Genomic DNA, 17,402 nt, shown 5'->3' on the forward strand with positions numbered 1-17,402 from the left:
TGGCTTGACAAATTTTAGCACAGTTCTAATTTTGTGAGTTAATCAGAAAGCATCAGGTGGTTTGGGCACTGCTGCTACCTGCATACAGATATTAAGCGACTTCTGAAATGTATTTTACAAAACACACCTAAAATTGCAGAGCAGTTAACTGCACTAAAATGCATAAACTTTTTATCATCTATACCATCCTCATAGCCTATTATGCAACAGTACTTAAAGCCCATTTAAACCCCGTAGTTGGTAACAACACTGATTTTATTTTATGCTGTCACACATTAGAGAAGAATAATTATATAAGATTTAGATTTAGACAGCAACATTACATTAAAAATCATATACTATACTATACTTATACATACCTTGAATATGGCTCTCTAGTGAAAGTACTTTCTCCTTCTCTTTCCCATTTTTTGTGGTCAGATTCAGGTGGACGAGAAACATCAGGAGGAAAATTTCTATCTTCACTGGAAAAATCACCATCTTCTCCAAATGAGCCAGGTTCTTTCTTCATCTGCTTGATACAATATATTATGCACTAAGTACAGGTAGCCCTCGATTTGTGCCGATTCAGAATAACGCTGATTTTGAAACCAGCAAGTCAAAAAGTGAAAAAATATATTTTACTATTATTTATGACGTTTTACAATGTATCTCGTACTGATTCTTATATTAAATCAAAATTCTTACATCGCTGATTTTGAATAAAAATTATAAATAGTCATCTCTGCAATTACGTATGTTTCGTTAACGTGAATTTGCTCCAATGAGATCGATGAATCGGTAAAAGCTGTTTGTGAAATGCAAACTTTTGCATATGCGAGTTTGCTCTTATGCAATTTCATTCCTGGTGCTTTAAACTTTCAAAGAACTAATTTAATCTCTGCAGAGGTACCAGGATTATTTTTACTACATGATTTTCTATAGGTCGGCGTCTTACATGAATGCAACTATCGCATAACAGCAGAGATGACTGTACACATCAATCACATGAAAGAATTGCATTGCCGATTGTAAGTACATAAAATATATTTTTTAAATTCCCTTTATTTTATTTATGTTATTTCAGAGCTTTAAATGTAATGCTATTATATTACTCGTCAATGTTTGGGTGCTGGGAAAGCATGTCACTGACTTCCCATTGATTTACATTATAAAAGAGTTTCAATTTACGCCGATTTCGTTTACACCGGTTCGTCCAGTAACGCATCCCCGGCGTAAATCGAGGGCTACCTGAACAATATAATCTGAACCATAGTATTTAACACAAAAAGAGCACAATATGAAAAGTACAGAGAAAACCCAAAGTTTTATTCCTCTCTTTCTGAGCTTCATTATAAGTATCCTTTTCCAATTCCTAATTGTATTAAAACAGGTCTAGTCATATAAAGATGTACACCCCCCACAGTATAATGGTATATATTTTGAGCTATGAATGGAGAAGTTGCCAACTGACAGTATTAAAAATAATGCTGTGAACTGTATACAAAATAATATACTTGCTAAGAACACAAACCCAAATATTTAATCATAAGAGTATAAAATGTGGTGGTCAAAACACATGTATAAATGAATGACAAGTGTACTTGGCTGTTAGTGATGCAATATAAGTTACATCAAAGCCCAAGGAAATTAATTAAATTAATAATGTTGAATAGTGTGTCATCTCATACACAATTCTTGCAAGCGACAAAAACACTCTGAAGAGGACAGAATTTCCTATGATAATTACCCTTACTCATGAATCAGAAAGACCTCAACCACGTACTTGCTTTCCATTCCTGACAAGTACAATAGTTCACAAACATTTCTTTAATAACTGAAATTAATGATGAAACATTTCCAAACAAACTACCTTACAGGAAATTTGAGTTAAATGACAGAAATGGAAACCTCACCTGTGCTGATGGACCAAGATCTGGCTGCTGTACTCTCTGTTCGTCTGTTCCAGGTCCAAATCTGCTGACACCCCTTCCACTACCATGCTGCCAATTCAATTCATCTCCAGGGCTCCTCTCTGAGAACGGGGGTCCAAAGCCTCCTCTCCCTCGTGCTCTTCCTCTGCCACCATGACCTCTCCCATATTCAGATCCAAAATCTTGAGGTCCTCCATGGCCTCTTTCCTGCTGGAAGTCTCGGGGAGGTGGAAAGTCATGTGGTCCTCCACGACCAAATTCACTATCTCCTGTATATCCAAAATCTCCAGAGGGTGGTCCAGAAAATCTGTCTTTAGGACCTTGAAAATTATCTTGAGGCCCGTGGACACCTTCCCTGAGACCTCCAAAATTATCCCTAGGCCCAAGAAATCTGTCTCCTGGCCCTTGATATCCATCTCTTGGTGGCTGAAAATTGTCTCTAGGTCCTTGAAACCCACCATCTCTAAGTCCCTGAAAATTGTCTCTGGGTCCTTGACATCCATCTCCTGGACCCTGGATATTATCTCGTAACCCATGAAAATTGTCTTTTGGACCAAAAAAATTATCCCTTGGACCCTGGAAATAATCTCTAGGTCCCTGTGATCGATCCAATGGTCCTTGGAAATTATCCCTCGTACCTTGAAAACTATCTTTAGGTCCTTGGAAATTATCCTTCATGCCTTGAACATTGTCCTTTCTAGGTCCATCAAACCAAGATTGAGCTTGGTTCCAGCCTACTTTGTTAGAGCTATCCCCACCTTCGCCCCATGGCCGAGGCCCCGAAGCACTTCCAAACTGACCAGGACCAAAACTCTGGTTATTCTGAGGACCAAAATTATTGGATCCAAAGCCCTGGTTATTACCCTGAAATCCCATTCCTGGAGAACCTTGGTTAATGGATCCATAACCCCGAATTCCTGGACCAAAAGCTTGATTACTGGAAGTGTAACCTAGATTTCCATCTGGACCCAATCCATGTGAACCTATGCAGTTTTGTGGTCCAAATCCATGAGGATTTATTGCATCATGATTTCCGAGACCCATAGATCTGTTGGACCCTTGATTTCCTGTTCCAAATGACTGGTTAGAACCTTGATTTCCAACACCATGTGACTGATTCAGACCTTGAGCTCCAGGGCCAAAGTTCTGTGTATTTGGCTGGTTTCCATGATTACCAATGATCTTATTTCCTCCAGGCCCAAAGTTCTGGTTGCTTGGCCCTTGATGAAAGGGACCTTTGGGCGGTGAACTAAAACCTTGCACATTTGGAGTATTCTGACTTCCAGGTCGAAAAACTTGGTTATTCAAAGGAAATTTGCTATCAGGACCAAAATCTTGTACACCTGATTGCTGAAATGGCAATTTACTAGGTGGTCTGCCTGTCCCATGACCTTGATCATTTGGCTGCTCAGTGGAAGTGGGTGCTAGCACAGGCCCAATTAAGCCACTAGGGTTCACAGATTTATCCAAAGCCCTCTCATCTATATCATGACCAAGTGACAACTCTCTCTCTTCCGCTGAAGCTTTGGCATCGTTCTTCTGCTTGTTCTGTTCCACAAGAAGATTTAATCCAGGAATTCCATCTGCTGTGTTCTTAATAAAATCTAGTTTCACTGCATTATTTTTTTCATCTTTCTCATCTGATGGTGTATCTCCTTCAGCAATGTCCTTGTTCTCTTCCCCAGATGATTTTGGTGCAGATGGTAACTGCTGGGCATGAATAGCACTCAGCATATTTGGTGGTTTCTGTGATAATGAAGATCCTCCAATATCTCCTGATACCTGGTTTGACCCTGCTAGCATTACTTTTGTGTCCGGTTGTCCCAAAGATGGTGGTGGAACACTAAAATTACCAGGTAATACAGGAATGTCATGTTGAGAAGCATTACCCCCAGAATTACTTGGTCCTCTATTTGGTCCACACTGCAGCATTTTGGGCTCTTGTTTTGATGGTGCTGGACCTCCAAATCCAGGCCCACTTTTACAGTCCTGAATAGGTCCACATGAAGATCCAAAACCTTGTTGAGACAATGCATGCTGTGTGCCAAAACTATCATGTCCTGCACCACCAGGCCCACCAATCACTGATCTTTGACCAATACAATGCTCCCCAAAGTTTCCCGATGGTTCAGATCCTCCTGCTTTAGCACCATGATCCTGCTGTGACATTCCATAGCCACCAAAATCTCCAGCTGCACTTAGACCAGACTTCTGGTCTCTGAAACCACCTCCCACATTCTGTTCTTGTGACAAGTGAGTACCTCCAAAACCTTCAGAACCTCTATTAGAGGAATCTTGAATTCCACGAAAATGATCTTGCCCCATATTTGAACCATTTCTGTCAAAGCCGCCACCACGTCCTCCTCTACCTCTTGCAGGGGATGAGCTGGTTCCAACCCGATTAGAAAGGTCAGATTGGAAGACCTCACCACTTGATTCCTGTTAAAAAATTGAATTTGTTTAATTTCTATGAAGGAGCATTTCTAAATCATTATCGTATTTTAGTTATGATACACCAACCTGTGTTGCTATAATGCCAAGGATTACAGTAATAATCTGACATGTGTACAAGATAAGCATTACAAACGATGCTTAAAATTAATATTTATGGACAAGACTCTCAGAATATTAAAAATGATGGTAATCTGTCTTAACAATTTCCTTTGCTTCATGTTTGTGTGATGTGATTTTGGGTGTCCTGAGGCAGGCTCTTTTAAACATGGTAATGAAACTTCAAGTTGCATAAAACAAAAGGAAATTTTGATTAGCAAAGAGTTTATCTTCTGAAGAAGGGTTCTACTCCATGAAATTTAGTTACACATTCCCTTTCTTCATGTGAGAGAAAATCTACAAGTACAATCTTATGTGAGATTTGAAGTAATAAAGATGTTGATGTTGGCATTCTTGGTTATAATACTGTGTGACTTGTATGCAGACTGCATATGGTCTTCATCTTCAGGTCTTCAGCCTACAACTCCACACAGCTTTAAAACCCAGATACCACACATCGACAGTACAAACTCAGATTAATTGGATTAGAGATGCCAATTTCAAAATTTGGTCATGTACTGCCTATGCCCTTAACTTACTGTAGCTTGGCCATTTGCAATATGCACCTAAGTGACTATGATACTTGCTACACAAAAACTAAAATGTTATGTTTATACTCAGCAAAAATAATCCTCTGGAAACTAAAAAAGTAACATAAAGAAGTTCTCCCACAAGATAAATTTCTGTATAACTGTAGTAACACATCAAATAAACTTACAGCCAACTTATTTGATGATTCCCTTTTCTTCCTCATCTGCTCTCTGCGCTGTAAGAGATGTTCACGCCAGCTGCTCCACTGGGCCTCGTATTCAAGATATTGAGTCTATACAATTTAAACAAATTATGGCATGTCAGATTTGAAGTCTTCCATTATTCTAACAAAAGTGCCAACATTAAAATAGGCAACTAACCTTATCAGGATGGTCAATATTCTGTTCCTTCCATTTATTAAACTGTTCTTCCCATTGTTTAAACTGAAGGTCAAAAGTCTTCTCGGCTGCAGATAACTCATCTGGATTATCCTACATGACAAAAAACTGCATTGAAAATCAATGAAACAATGGGTTATATTATTATGAGAAAACTTTTAAAATGAAATATGTTTGCAGCACTGGTAGCAAATACAGTTACGGGTGATCATGTGGCACACTAGCAGTTGACCGGAAGCTGTGTGCCAAAATAGGCATGTCAGAGCAAAGAGGAACAGTGCGGCACAGTTAAATGGTGGTATTATAAGTGCAGACTTCATCTAAACAGAATCAATTGGCTGGCATTCAAGGAATATGACATCAACACCAATGCACAAAGCTTTTGTGGAAATCTCCAAGTTCTTTCTACCACCATCAACAGAAAGTATCCTGATATGCTCACAAGTACTGTCATGTAGCCTACAATGTCCAGGACATGCTGCACTCCATACACTGGAAGGTGCCAGACAACCCCCATACAACCCAAATATATCACATCAATTCCATGCACTTAGCTCCCCACAAGAAATTACCAAAGGGCGGAATGTTAGGGTCAGAAGTAGACATCAGGGACACAGTAGTGTAGTGGTCCCAACAGAAGACCAGGGAGTTCTTTGCAGAGAGAATCAATTCACTGGTATGACAACAGGATTCCTGACTCAATGCCTCTGGGGGCAATTTTTAATGGCCTCCACTCTTTCGCTCAGAACAATCTTCAAAGGGGTTCGATCTCAACAAGACTCATATTTAAAGCTCCCCAGCACTGCAATATCATAATGAACTACACAGATAGGTCTTTAGGATCTGTTCTCACCATCATCATGCCAACAAAGGTCAAGCATTCTTTACACGCAAAGATAAACTGATCCAAAACACTGTACGATTTTCATTACAATTTACAAATGAAAGTTTAATGACATATCACTGCTACAAGCAATTCCTTTCTTCTCAAATGTAAAGTGAATGTGTCTGTTGTCATCAACAAACCCAAAAAGGTATGTACTCCTTCTCACACTTGACCTGGGATAATACACGTGTTTCCCCTCATAAAAAACTGTACATACTATATATTGCACTGCCGCCAACATGCTCAAGGTGGGGGGGAGTAAAAAGTGTAACTTTGTTGGAATGTTACAACTACAAAGAAATATATGTATCATATTTCCTAAAAACAATTAAGGTAAATTGAATCCATTTATGCACTGCATGGAATACTATTGTTACTAACGTTACGGGCCAATTCACACTACATAAACACTCTGTGTATAGCAATCATGTCCTTGAATGTAATCACACATGGAGTCAGTTGCACAGCTGGGAAGCAATGACTGTGACAGGTCTTTGACCTGGAACATTATGGACAAATTGGATGCTTGAAAAGGTTACTATGACCACCAGACCAATCTTTAAAACTGAGTAAAGAACTTCATCCACACAGAAATATTGTCTGTGCTGGTTTTCTAAGGATGCTTCTATTTCCTGTGACATTCATTAAATAAATTCTATTGCACATTAATAACAAACTGTCAACTGTGCATTATCAATCAATCTACTATTCAATCAAAATACAGAATGTTAAAATCTTAGCTTCAAAGGGTTAAATAATTCTACTTCATTAATTAAAATACTAACATAGATTCCACATTTCATTTTCTTCAGAAACTTTCTATTGCATTTTACACAGACACTTTGTGAGAAATGGGCTTCATGTTAATGATTATTCATAAAAAATCAGTGACTAAAGGTATGTTTCTGAACAATTTGTATATTTTATACATACATGGTAAATGTTTAAGTGTTATTTCAATGGTAAAGCACAATATTAAAGTTTCACATATATTTAATTTCTGAAGAATTTATTTAAAAAAACTGAAACCATCCAGATCAGCTTGCATCAGATAATTTTATGATCTCCAACAAATCAGTTTATATAAAGAGCATAGAATAAATAAGAAGCACACCTTGGTAGGGGCTCGTACAGGCTGTAGCGCTGTCTCCCCTTCAGATGGCTGTTTCCAAATAGGCTCTTTTTCTTTGGAGGTCAGATCCCCCCATCTACCTCCACGTGAACCTCTTCCTCTGCCACCATGCTCTTCTCCTCTTAAAGGTGAAAATCCACTCCCATAACCCTCCCCACGAGACTTCTTTACGTCATCAGGAAACTGCTCTCGGGATACATCTCCTTCAAAAGGCCGTTTTGAAGACTGGTAGCCTTCACCTGTATTACCTTTACTACCAAATCCAGTATCAATATTTGTAAGTGGCGGAGGTTTGTTGAAATCAGCTGGTAATGGAGTGCCTTTGCTTGGAGGAGGAACTCCATAATATGGCATGGGATAAGCAGCAGCAACACCGCTGTGATCCCCAGTTTGAAAACTTGCACTGCCATGGCTGTTGTAACTGTCTGGCACATTCCCAGTAGAAATATCCTGCATTTTATTTGTTCCACCTGAAACCCTGAATGGAAACGGTGACATTATTCCCCTTACAAAAATCCAACACCATCACAAGGACATACTCGAACCTTAAGAAACATACTGAAAATTATTTTACTTGGTATGCATTTAAAACTGTCTACAAATATAACTTAGACTGTTTTCACCACTGACATGTCTCATAATAGACTTCCCAAATTGTATTTGCTTGCTTCTTGTGATAAATCAGGTAAATGTGATGTTGCCACTGCGCCAAAACACCCCTACAAGAGGATGAATAAGGGCTATGGAAGGAGAACATGCGTTTTTTACCTTATTACTGGATGGAAGTAAAGCTGACCATTCACAATAAGGATGCTTTGTCAGGTCATGTTCAAGATATCTACTGAATGTGACATGAGAGGAGAAAACAAACCCAATGTTCTAGGTGGGCTGCTGTAAAATTCCTTTTACTTAAATGTCAAATGTTGCAGGAGAAAATTATGCCATAGATCAATTAAGAAAAACAAATGAAATGGGGCCAACATCCTTTTCATTACCACACACTGCATTAGCTATTCATATACTTTTAAAAACATGTTTTTAGTTATGAAAGAAAATATTTATGATTCTCTCTCTCCCTCTCACCTATTCTCCCAATAGATAAGGAGGGATGCTGGCCTAAGACACTTCATATTTTGTATTTTGTAGTGTTTTTCTAAATTATCAGGCTTTTGTTTGTTCTGCAACCATCTTGTGGAAGGTGGGGGGGGGATTTCTTATACCAAATAGTAGTCCACTTCATATGATTAAATATGGTAAATTCTATCATACATATATAACAACAGTGGTGATGTTACCTGTACACATCTGCCTGATGATCAGCATCTTCTGGTGGCAGTGGAGGAACACATTTATCTGGTGGGGGCAGAGGCGGTGGGTGTGCTGTATCTACAAGAGCAGGTATTGGCACTGCACATCCTTGTGCAGAGAAAGAATTTATTGATTCCTGATACTGCAAGAAGAAAGATCCTGGTACTAACCTATTCCCAGTGACATATATCAAACTACAAACTTAATGTAATTACAAAGCTCACAAGAGCCCAAAACTGGACTCCAACAATTCATAAAATACAGTTATTAGTTTCCTATGGTGAGTGGTTGTTAGGCATGCACCATCAAACACCAAACTTAGAAGACCACCCCTTACTGGTTGTCAACATCTGCTTATTTGATGTTGATTCTGATCTTCTGGATTATGATGCTATTTAATCCTGCAAGTGGTTACAATGTTTTGGAAGAATGTATCATCTCCATGATGTTTTCAGAGTTGTGACGCAATGTAGTCCGGTAGAAGTTTACTAACGTTTCAAAAGTTCTTGCTGCCTCCATCACCATTGCCCTGATGATGGAGGCAGCAACAACCTGTGAAATATTGTTAAACGTCTACCAGACTACACAGTGCTACAACCCAGAAGACAACCATCTTGAGAACCTCAAATCATGCTCTCCATATTCAGTGATGAAGAGAAGTTAAAATCAATCCTGATGGAAGTAATACATTCGTCCAAAACATTGCTAGCACCTACAAGACTACACAGTGTCATCACATTTACAATTTACATCTTCACCACAGTGAAAATCTCAATATATTCATAAGACAGTACCTTGTCACCATATTCCTGCTGCCACTGCTGAAACTGTTGTTGCCACTGTTGCCACTGCTGCCAATGCTGTTGCTGGACTATAGTCCACTCCTGCTGAGTGCAACCAGACATGTCCTGGCAAAAGATAATACTCATTCCTTTACTTGCTAAAATAATTTAAAACTGAATTATTCCCAACCAGCAACACACTAATACATGTAATTTAAGCATACGCATTTTAGTACGACATGCTTTCGTCAGTGTTCTAGTTATCTGTGTATTATTACACAGCTTTCATTGCCAATACGTTCAGCTTCTCACTACAGCTTACATAAATCAAACAAATTTAAAATGAACATTAAAATAATTAAATTGGATAAATTACAAAGTACTGGTCCGTACCAACATGTGAAAAGTTCCTTACTTTTATAACAAAATTACACATGATGATACAAACAAGTTCTCTTAAGATTTACTGATTTTTATAATTTTAATGTTCATTTTAAATATATTTGATATACATGAGATTTAATAAGAATGTTGGTACACACCTCACTTTCACACAAAAGCAGGATCAATGTACCAGGTGTTATATATGAGTGATTAAAAAGTATACCAATACTGTATTGTCTTACTTCTTTCTAACAATATCGGTCTTTCAGTCACAGATATCACCTCTGATTCCTATATAATTCTCTCAAAATGTACAGAAGGAAACTTACTGGAGTGACAGATGACAATCCTGGTCCAGTTCCATAATACTGATAGCCTACTGGATACGCCGTTTGTGGCGCAGCAGCTGCTGTTGGAGGGGGTACAGTTGCAGTGGATGGATACCCTGCCATAGCAAAGCCTGATGCTGCAGCCTGACTATTCCACTGATTCCAAGCCTGCATTCTGTCCAGTTAGGGTCTGTTAAATGACAACATTTATTCCTACAAAACTCTACCAAAAAATTACTATTCAAACGAACTGCTCCAAAATAAAATATCACTATAAATTAAAGATGCAAATGGCTAAATGTGAAAATATATTTCAAAATCACCTATTCATAAAATTCTCTTATGAAAGTTACTATTATGCATTAATCATGAAAATTATATCTGTTTCAAAATAATCTACTCTTTCTTAACGAAAAGACATAGACAGCTCCTGATATATATATATATACACACACACACACACACACACACACACATACATTTTCTGGTTAATCACTAAAATTAATATAATGGTAACACTTTGAATGAAAAAGGAGATTTTTAATAGTAAAGGATATTACAGTTTTAAGAACATTCTTTCACCACTATCTGTACCACTGGAAATGGACAGCAAAAGAATCTGCACGGAGACTGGATAACGCAGACTATGTTTTCTCTGACATTAAACATATAACAATTTGATCATAAACTAGTGTTACACTCGAGAATAAAATACACAAACCACAAAAGATAAAAACACCAAGTTTCACATGTGAATCCTTATGATTAAAACAATGCATGTAGCTGAATTATACAACAAAACAATTACCTCTACTATACAGAAGTATAACGCTCAGTACAGTACAGTATATCTTCAAAATGACTCCACAATCTTCAATTCAGAATGAGAAGTACTATCACTCCTCCCTCCCTCAGTTAATACTTCCGAACCTTGAAGGCTGAGACTGCTGTCATATCAATATTTCCAAATAGCTCAAATCACTGAGCACACCTAATATGAGAAGGATTGGCACACAAATATAGTCACATAAAAACAACTTCAAAATAAGTGCACAAAATCAAATTTCTAGCACAAGAAATGCAACTGCTATTTCACCGCACTAGTTTCTTCTGAAAAAAAATTTAATTACTTTGCCGGCAAGGACAAATATTTCCAGAACATCATAATGGAGCAATAACAAACTCCCTGGTAGCAGAACCTGCAGATTCAACACCGACAACACCAAGGCCTACCACCAAACATGACTCAACTCCATCCATTTGCCATCCTCACAGCCCACCTTCCTACGATCCATCTTGATGTTATCCTCCAATCTCCTTCTCGGTCTGACCGGTGGTCATTTCCCAGAAGCAATTCCCACAAAAATTCTGCACGTAACCATTGCCTGCCCTCCCTCCCCCTCATGCGTGCAACATGTCCAGCCCAACAGAGTTGCCTAGATTTCATTATACTCACTATGCTAGGTGACCTGTACAATTTACGCAGCTCCTTGTTACACAATATTCTAAATTCCCCACTTATTTATCACCACCTCACACCCTATTATCTTAAGTAATTTCAATATTATTCCCTTTCAAATGGGATATTAACTTTCCACTCAACAAAGTTATAAATTTTCCATAACAAAACTAAATTGGGGGGGGGGGGACTGAATCATAGCAAAAGTGGCTCATGTTTCAGTATTTGCTAGACTGTTCAAGTTTCAGCACGACTTCCCAGATTGGACAGTTTCATCCATCACACGAAATGAGGGTATCAATATGAAATTTGCTGATACCTTATAATTTATATCTAACAATATACATTATTAAAAAAATACTGCCTCTTAACAATGTAAAGAAATAAATAGTACAGATGTCAATGCTGGTTGAGTGTATCCATGTGTTTGTAAACTTTCAGCATATGCTTTGCTGCATATTCCCAAAAGGTGCATACACCAAGCATTCCTTGTTCACACTCAAAAAATGCATGCTCTATTTATTTTGTCAGCAATTAAAGTAATAAACTGAAAATTATAATAAATGCTTCAAGCATGTCAAACACTGGCTGCTCTCCTGAGCCTTAACTGGTCCATTCCTAAAGCCATACTCCATACCTGCAAAGGTTCAATACATCCATATGACTGTCAAGGTGAAATAAATGTATATCCAACCATCTTCTGTAAAAGCAGAAAGAAAAACAAAAAGCGAAACTGCAACACCTAAAACCTATGAAGCATAATTAATATGAGGGCCCACGAAACATTCTAAAAATGTAGTCACAAATTCGACTACTGTTCTGAGAAACATTACTTTTAACAGAAGTTTGACAGCAAATACTCACCAATCAATTTTTTAAACATGCAGACAGAATCTTTGCATTTATTGAGCATACAAATCTTTTGTTCACAAGAGTGGGATGCTTCTTCTTTTTTAATTTTGCTATCCCCTTAAGGCTCAAGTAATCATAAATATGCAATTTGAAAAAACGGTTTCATTATTCTTAAAAAAACACAACTTCCTTATTTGTCTTTCATATTCTCTAATGTGTGTTATACTCTTACAGCAGAAATGAGATGTAATAATTGCTAACAAACAACAAAATATAAGTATATTACTGACACACCCGATCAAGATTATTAGATACATTGGTCCAATGTTTAGTGGTGTGGATTGACAGGCAAATTATGCATTCACTGTATCAGTTCCTTTTGTGTTCTCTTTATATGCAGTGCAACTTCAAAGTGTGTAGTACAAGTTTACTTCATCAAATATGTTACACAATAGTATTGTGTACTAAAACATAGTGTACAACAATTTTATAGCGATTAAGAAATGAAAGAAAATTATGAATCTTCATTATGTTGAGAGTACAGACAAAACAGGATAAAATCCTAACTAAAAGAACTATATTGGCTAAAAAACTGAAGGTAAAACGTTGCAAAAGGCAAAATCACAGAACTATGACAAACAGCATTCTCTCAGAACCAACAAAACACGTGTAGCCATATATCTCTGTGGTGTTTCCAAATCATTGCTGGGAATACTTGCCACCTCTAAACCATGAAATAATTCAAATACCTAGAAACCAATTAAAACAATACAATACATAAGTCACACAATAATTTAATTAACTAATTTGGGTACGTGCAAATATTTCTTGTATCAGATGCATACAGACCATATGTTCCTTTCATAAAATAAATGCATAATTACTGTAAGCAGACATAAGGTCGACAGTAATTATAAACAGAAGTACGCAGTGTGCTCCAACCTAAGTAGTCAGAAAATCAAATTCAGAAAGTATGTATGTAATGTAATGAAATTAAGTTCAAGATAGAATTTGTAAGAAATAAGGAACTGTACATACAGCATAATAATTCTAATGTACTCACCAGAATCTGACCCTTTAAATGGCCAGGAATTCCTAACACACAAATTCCCACCCGATCAACTATACGCACAAAAACACATGTAGGTTAAACAAAGTGTCGATTACTGTCATCCAATCTCAATTAAAACTGGAATGTCAACAAACATTATGAAAACACCAGCAAAACAGAACTGTAAAAATCAGTACAGGGATTCTTGGACTGTTACACATGAACAATCATGGCAAAACTAAAAAGTGTATTTTTGAGAATTTTAGTTGTGGACATGTCTAAAACATAAACCAACTACTCAAAAATTACGCTATTTTAGAAACACATTAACATTTGAGGCCTTGTGATAACTACATGTATCAGCTACTTCAACAATAAAGAACTACGCATTTTCTATTTATGGGTTTTGAATGTTTTTTAGTGTAAAAAGGAATTATTTCCTTGATCATTCACCACTGTAATGGACACATGATGTGTATTATTTGTAATAGGTACTGACAAAGCAAATGAATGCAGCCAGTATAGTATATATAGTTAATATGTAAGTACTTGCAACATTTTTTTTGTTTTTGCCTTCTAGACATAGCAACCAGTTCTGGCACACTGTAATAATACTTTAAATTAGCTGTAATACAAACTACAGTGTATCACAATGAGCAAAGTGTGTTTCACTTTTATACACTGATGCTTTTTATGGGTATAATATTTGGAAATGTGAGATGTAGTTACTATTTTTTATAATTAATTGTAATGTAGTTCATAAATATCTTAAATCTGTCCTTTATAACAAGTGCATACAAAATGTCCATATATACTAGTTCCATAAAATCACGTCCAAGTGCTGTACTCTGAAACCAAAATGTAATTCCGATACCACCGCACCAATATATCTTGCTGATTCTATGCAGTTTAGGCAAGCATACAAATCACTGCAGAGGAATGAAGGCAACATGATTAACACATCTTCAATTCAAAATTTCTCCATGAAGACCTTAAGCCATACTTCAGTAAACTGTATCCATATGTTCATCCCATTAAATTCAATGTTCAGCAATAAAGTAACAACAGCAATGACATTCACCACCTCAACAGTACAAAGAAATAAACCAGAATATTTCACATGCAATATCCAGCAAATAAGATATTATGCTACTTCCATTCTGAAAACAAAATCATTTAGAATTTAAGTCTGTTTTCAATAGTCATTTAAAACAGATGAAATACAAATAAATGTGAAACAGAAATGAGAAAATAAAAACAAGAAAATGCCTTTCTTCTTCATCTTCAGCATATAATCTAAACTTTCAGATGTGGTGTTAAGAACTTTTACACTCACTTTGTGTGCATCATTATTAACGCAATGTGTAGAGTCAATTACAGGCAGACTCACTCCAAACACTTTTTTAATTAACAAGGAGTTGCATATACATGTTCTGGCAGAGCATAATGACTACAACTATTTGTGAATAAATTCCGTTTCATTGAGCAAATAAAATAAATTGACACATTAACATTTTACAGAAATCATGAAAAGTATGTTTCAGTTTATAATTGTGCATCTTCTTACAGTGTGTCTGTGTCCAATACTGCTATCAAATCTTTAATATACACATAAGTTAATCAACGATTGTGAAGGATCTTTATTATACATAAGGAGAAATAAATAACACCAGACAACTTACATCTCGTTATATATATATTTGGAGCCACAGGAAAAGCATAACTTCAACGAGCCTCTAGCAATTATTTACTTCTTCATACGAAATGCTAAATGGTGCTCACACAACAATTGCCAATGCTCCCGAGACAACCTCTTGTAACTGAAGGAACCTTCAGACCAACTGCTGAGCAGCACGTTAAGATATGGTGCAGGTGATGCAGTTGATTAGTAACAGTATAAAGGGACATGTGTATAGAAATTTGTTATTATGGATTAGGTAACTTTGAAGTTTTATAACAGCAGAAAAATCCTGTAAATGTAATTACATTCATTCCAGTTGCACATGGGGTGAAAACCTTCTGAACTCAGTTTAGCAGATCTGAGATGCTAGTTCTAAGGTCAAGATTCAAAGTATCTTGTTGTTTAGAGCAAAACATGTCATCTGGTACAGTGTGATGCACACCTTATAGCATAGCTTAGTTTAATATGTTGCAACTCCATCACTCCAGCAAGTCACATTCAAACATACTAAATTCCTAGGTCAGGTTGGTAGAAGAACTGGACATGCTGTAGAGCCAGAATATCAATCACATTCAAATACAATAAAATTTACTGGAAGGGACAGGGTAATGGTGTTGCAGGGAGTGCACAGCATAACTTGTTCACTGAACACAAGATTTTCGACATCTCTTCTGACAAAACGTAGTGTTGTTAGCACTGTGTAACTCAGAATTTGAGGAAAATAACCTCTGTGTATTTATATCACAGCTGTGGGGGAGGGGGAAACAAACAAATAGATGCTGAGAACTTGAACTTGATTACATAAACAGTGTTCATGCATAACTGTAAAAAGATAATGCAGATATAACATGATAATAATCAAAGTGAACAACAAACCTTCCAACTATATGATGTCATTATTCCGAAGAACAACTCCAGTGTAGTAACCACCATTCACCATCAACCAAAACCATTGTAATCAATAAGATACTCTCTATCAGCAACTTACAACACAATATCCACCTCCTATGCACCTATTGGCCATACTTGAAAAAGGTTCAAAAACAGTGACACACAAGTTAAGAGATCATAATGCCCTAATTGAGCTATGAAAAACAGTATTTGCACCCTGCATCTGCCTTTAACTGCATTTACTATGTAATTCCTGCCACCAGTTGGGTACAAACCAATTAGGCCACTAAGGTATTGGAAGGATGGATATGCTCTAAAATTTAAGTAGACATCTGGTATAACACTGACCTGCTACACTATCAGCAATACATACGTAGGGCAGTCAAAAAGTTCCCGGAATTGTGGTATAGCACTGTCATGATAGGAAATATGGCAATGCTTACCTAATCACCTTCATAGTAGGACCCTTGCGCACACACACACACACTTGCTCCATCGATCCTTCCATTGTTGGAAGCACTGGCGGAAGGCTTTGTTCGGAATCTTCCAGAGTTTGGCCGTTGCATTCGATTTGATGTCCTCCATGGCTGCGAAACGCGTCCCCTTGAGGCCCATTTTCAGAGTAGGGAACAGCCAGAAGTCACTCGGAGCGAGATCCAGAGAGTATGGTGTTTGGGTGATGACGGGAATACTTTTCTCAGCCGAACTCCGGAAGATTCCAAATAAAGCCTTCCGCCGGTGCTTCCAACAATGGCAGGATCGATGGAGCAAGTGTGTGTGTGCACAAGGGTCCTACTTTGAAGGTGATTAGGTAAGTATTGCCATATGTCCTACCATTACAGTGCTATACCACAATTCCGGGAACTTTTTGACTGCCCCTCGTAAATTTCATTAGCTTCACACCATGATGTACATACCATAATAATTTATTCTTAAACACATAAATGTATGTCCAGACTGCATTAATGTATTAATGTAATACACAAACTGCATGTTGTGCTTATGTATAAGAACCTGCAGCCAAACAAAATTCCAGTCAGATATGCAACAGAAACTGTCTCCCTTTTCACTAACACAGATGCCAATTGGAGATCACTGCACACATTTTCAACTAGTGTTGTACAACATAAAACATATGCATGACAAATGGTCCATTTCACTAAACACAAACAACAAAAATTGTAACATATGTTACAATTCTTTTGAACAAACTGAAAGACATATAACCAATGTTTATGAAATTATTACAATGTAC

The 17,402-nt window shown here is 37.1% G+C and overlaps 1 protein-coding gene across 11 annotated transcripts in view; it reads right to left on the minus strand.

The window, feature by feature from the left end:
- LOC110834246 (protein ZAP3) overlaps nucleotides 1-17,402 on the minus strand; it is a 46,982-nt gene that overhangs the window by 27,203 nt on the left and 2,377 nt on the right. For 10 of the 11 annotated variants that reach the window (XR_015534694.1, XM_087347197.1, XM_087347199.1 and 7 more), the window contains exons 3-11: nucleotides 11,022-11,204; nucleotides 10,214-10,403; nucleotides 9,513-9,626; nucleotides 8,706-8,860; nucleotides 7,393-7,888; nucleotides 5,375-5,485; nucleotides 5,182-5,286; nucleotides 1,896-4,352; nucleotides 360-511 (exon numbers count right to left, since the gene is read on the minus strand). Coding sequence is in view for 10 of the 11 variants with exons in the window: in XM_087347197.1 (XP_087203323.1) it covers nucleotides 360-511; nucleotides 1,896-4,352; nucleotides 5,182-5,286; nucleotides 5,375-5,485; nucleotides 7,393-7,888; nucleotides 8,706-8,860; nucleotides 9,513-9,626; nucleotides 10,214-10,387 (3,764 nt within the window). In the remaining variant the exon portion in view is untranslated. The remainder of the gene's footprint in view (nucleotides 1-359; nucleotides 512-1,895; nucleotides 4,353-5,181; nucleotides 5,287-5,374; nucleotides 5,486-7,392; nucleotides 7,889-8,705; nucleotides 8,861-9,512; nucleotides 9,627-10,213; nucleotides 10,404-11,021; nucleotides 11,205-17,402) is intronic. The other variant, XM_022073195.2, reaches the window with a different exon arrangement.

This window comes from Zootermopsis nevadensis, unplaced genomic scaffold (assembly GCF_977971745.1).
Source record: "Zootermopsis nevadensis isolate Lab colony 2312 unplaced genomic scaffold, Znev_1.0 Znev_ptg000011l, whole genome shotgun sequence".
Lineage (NCBI taxonomy): Eukaryota > Metazoa > Arthropoda > Insecta > Blattodea > Termopsidae > Zootermopsis > Zootermopsis nevadensis.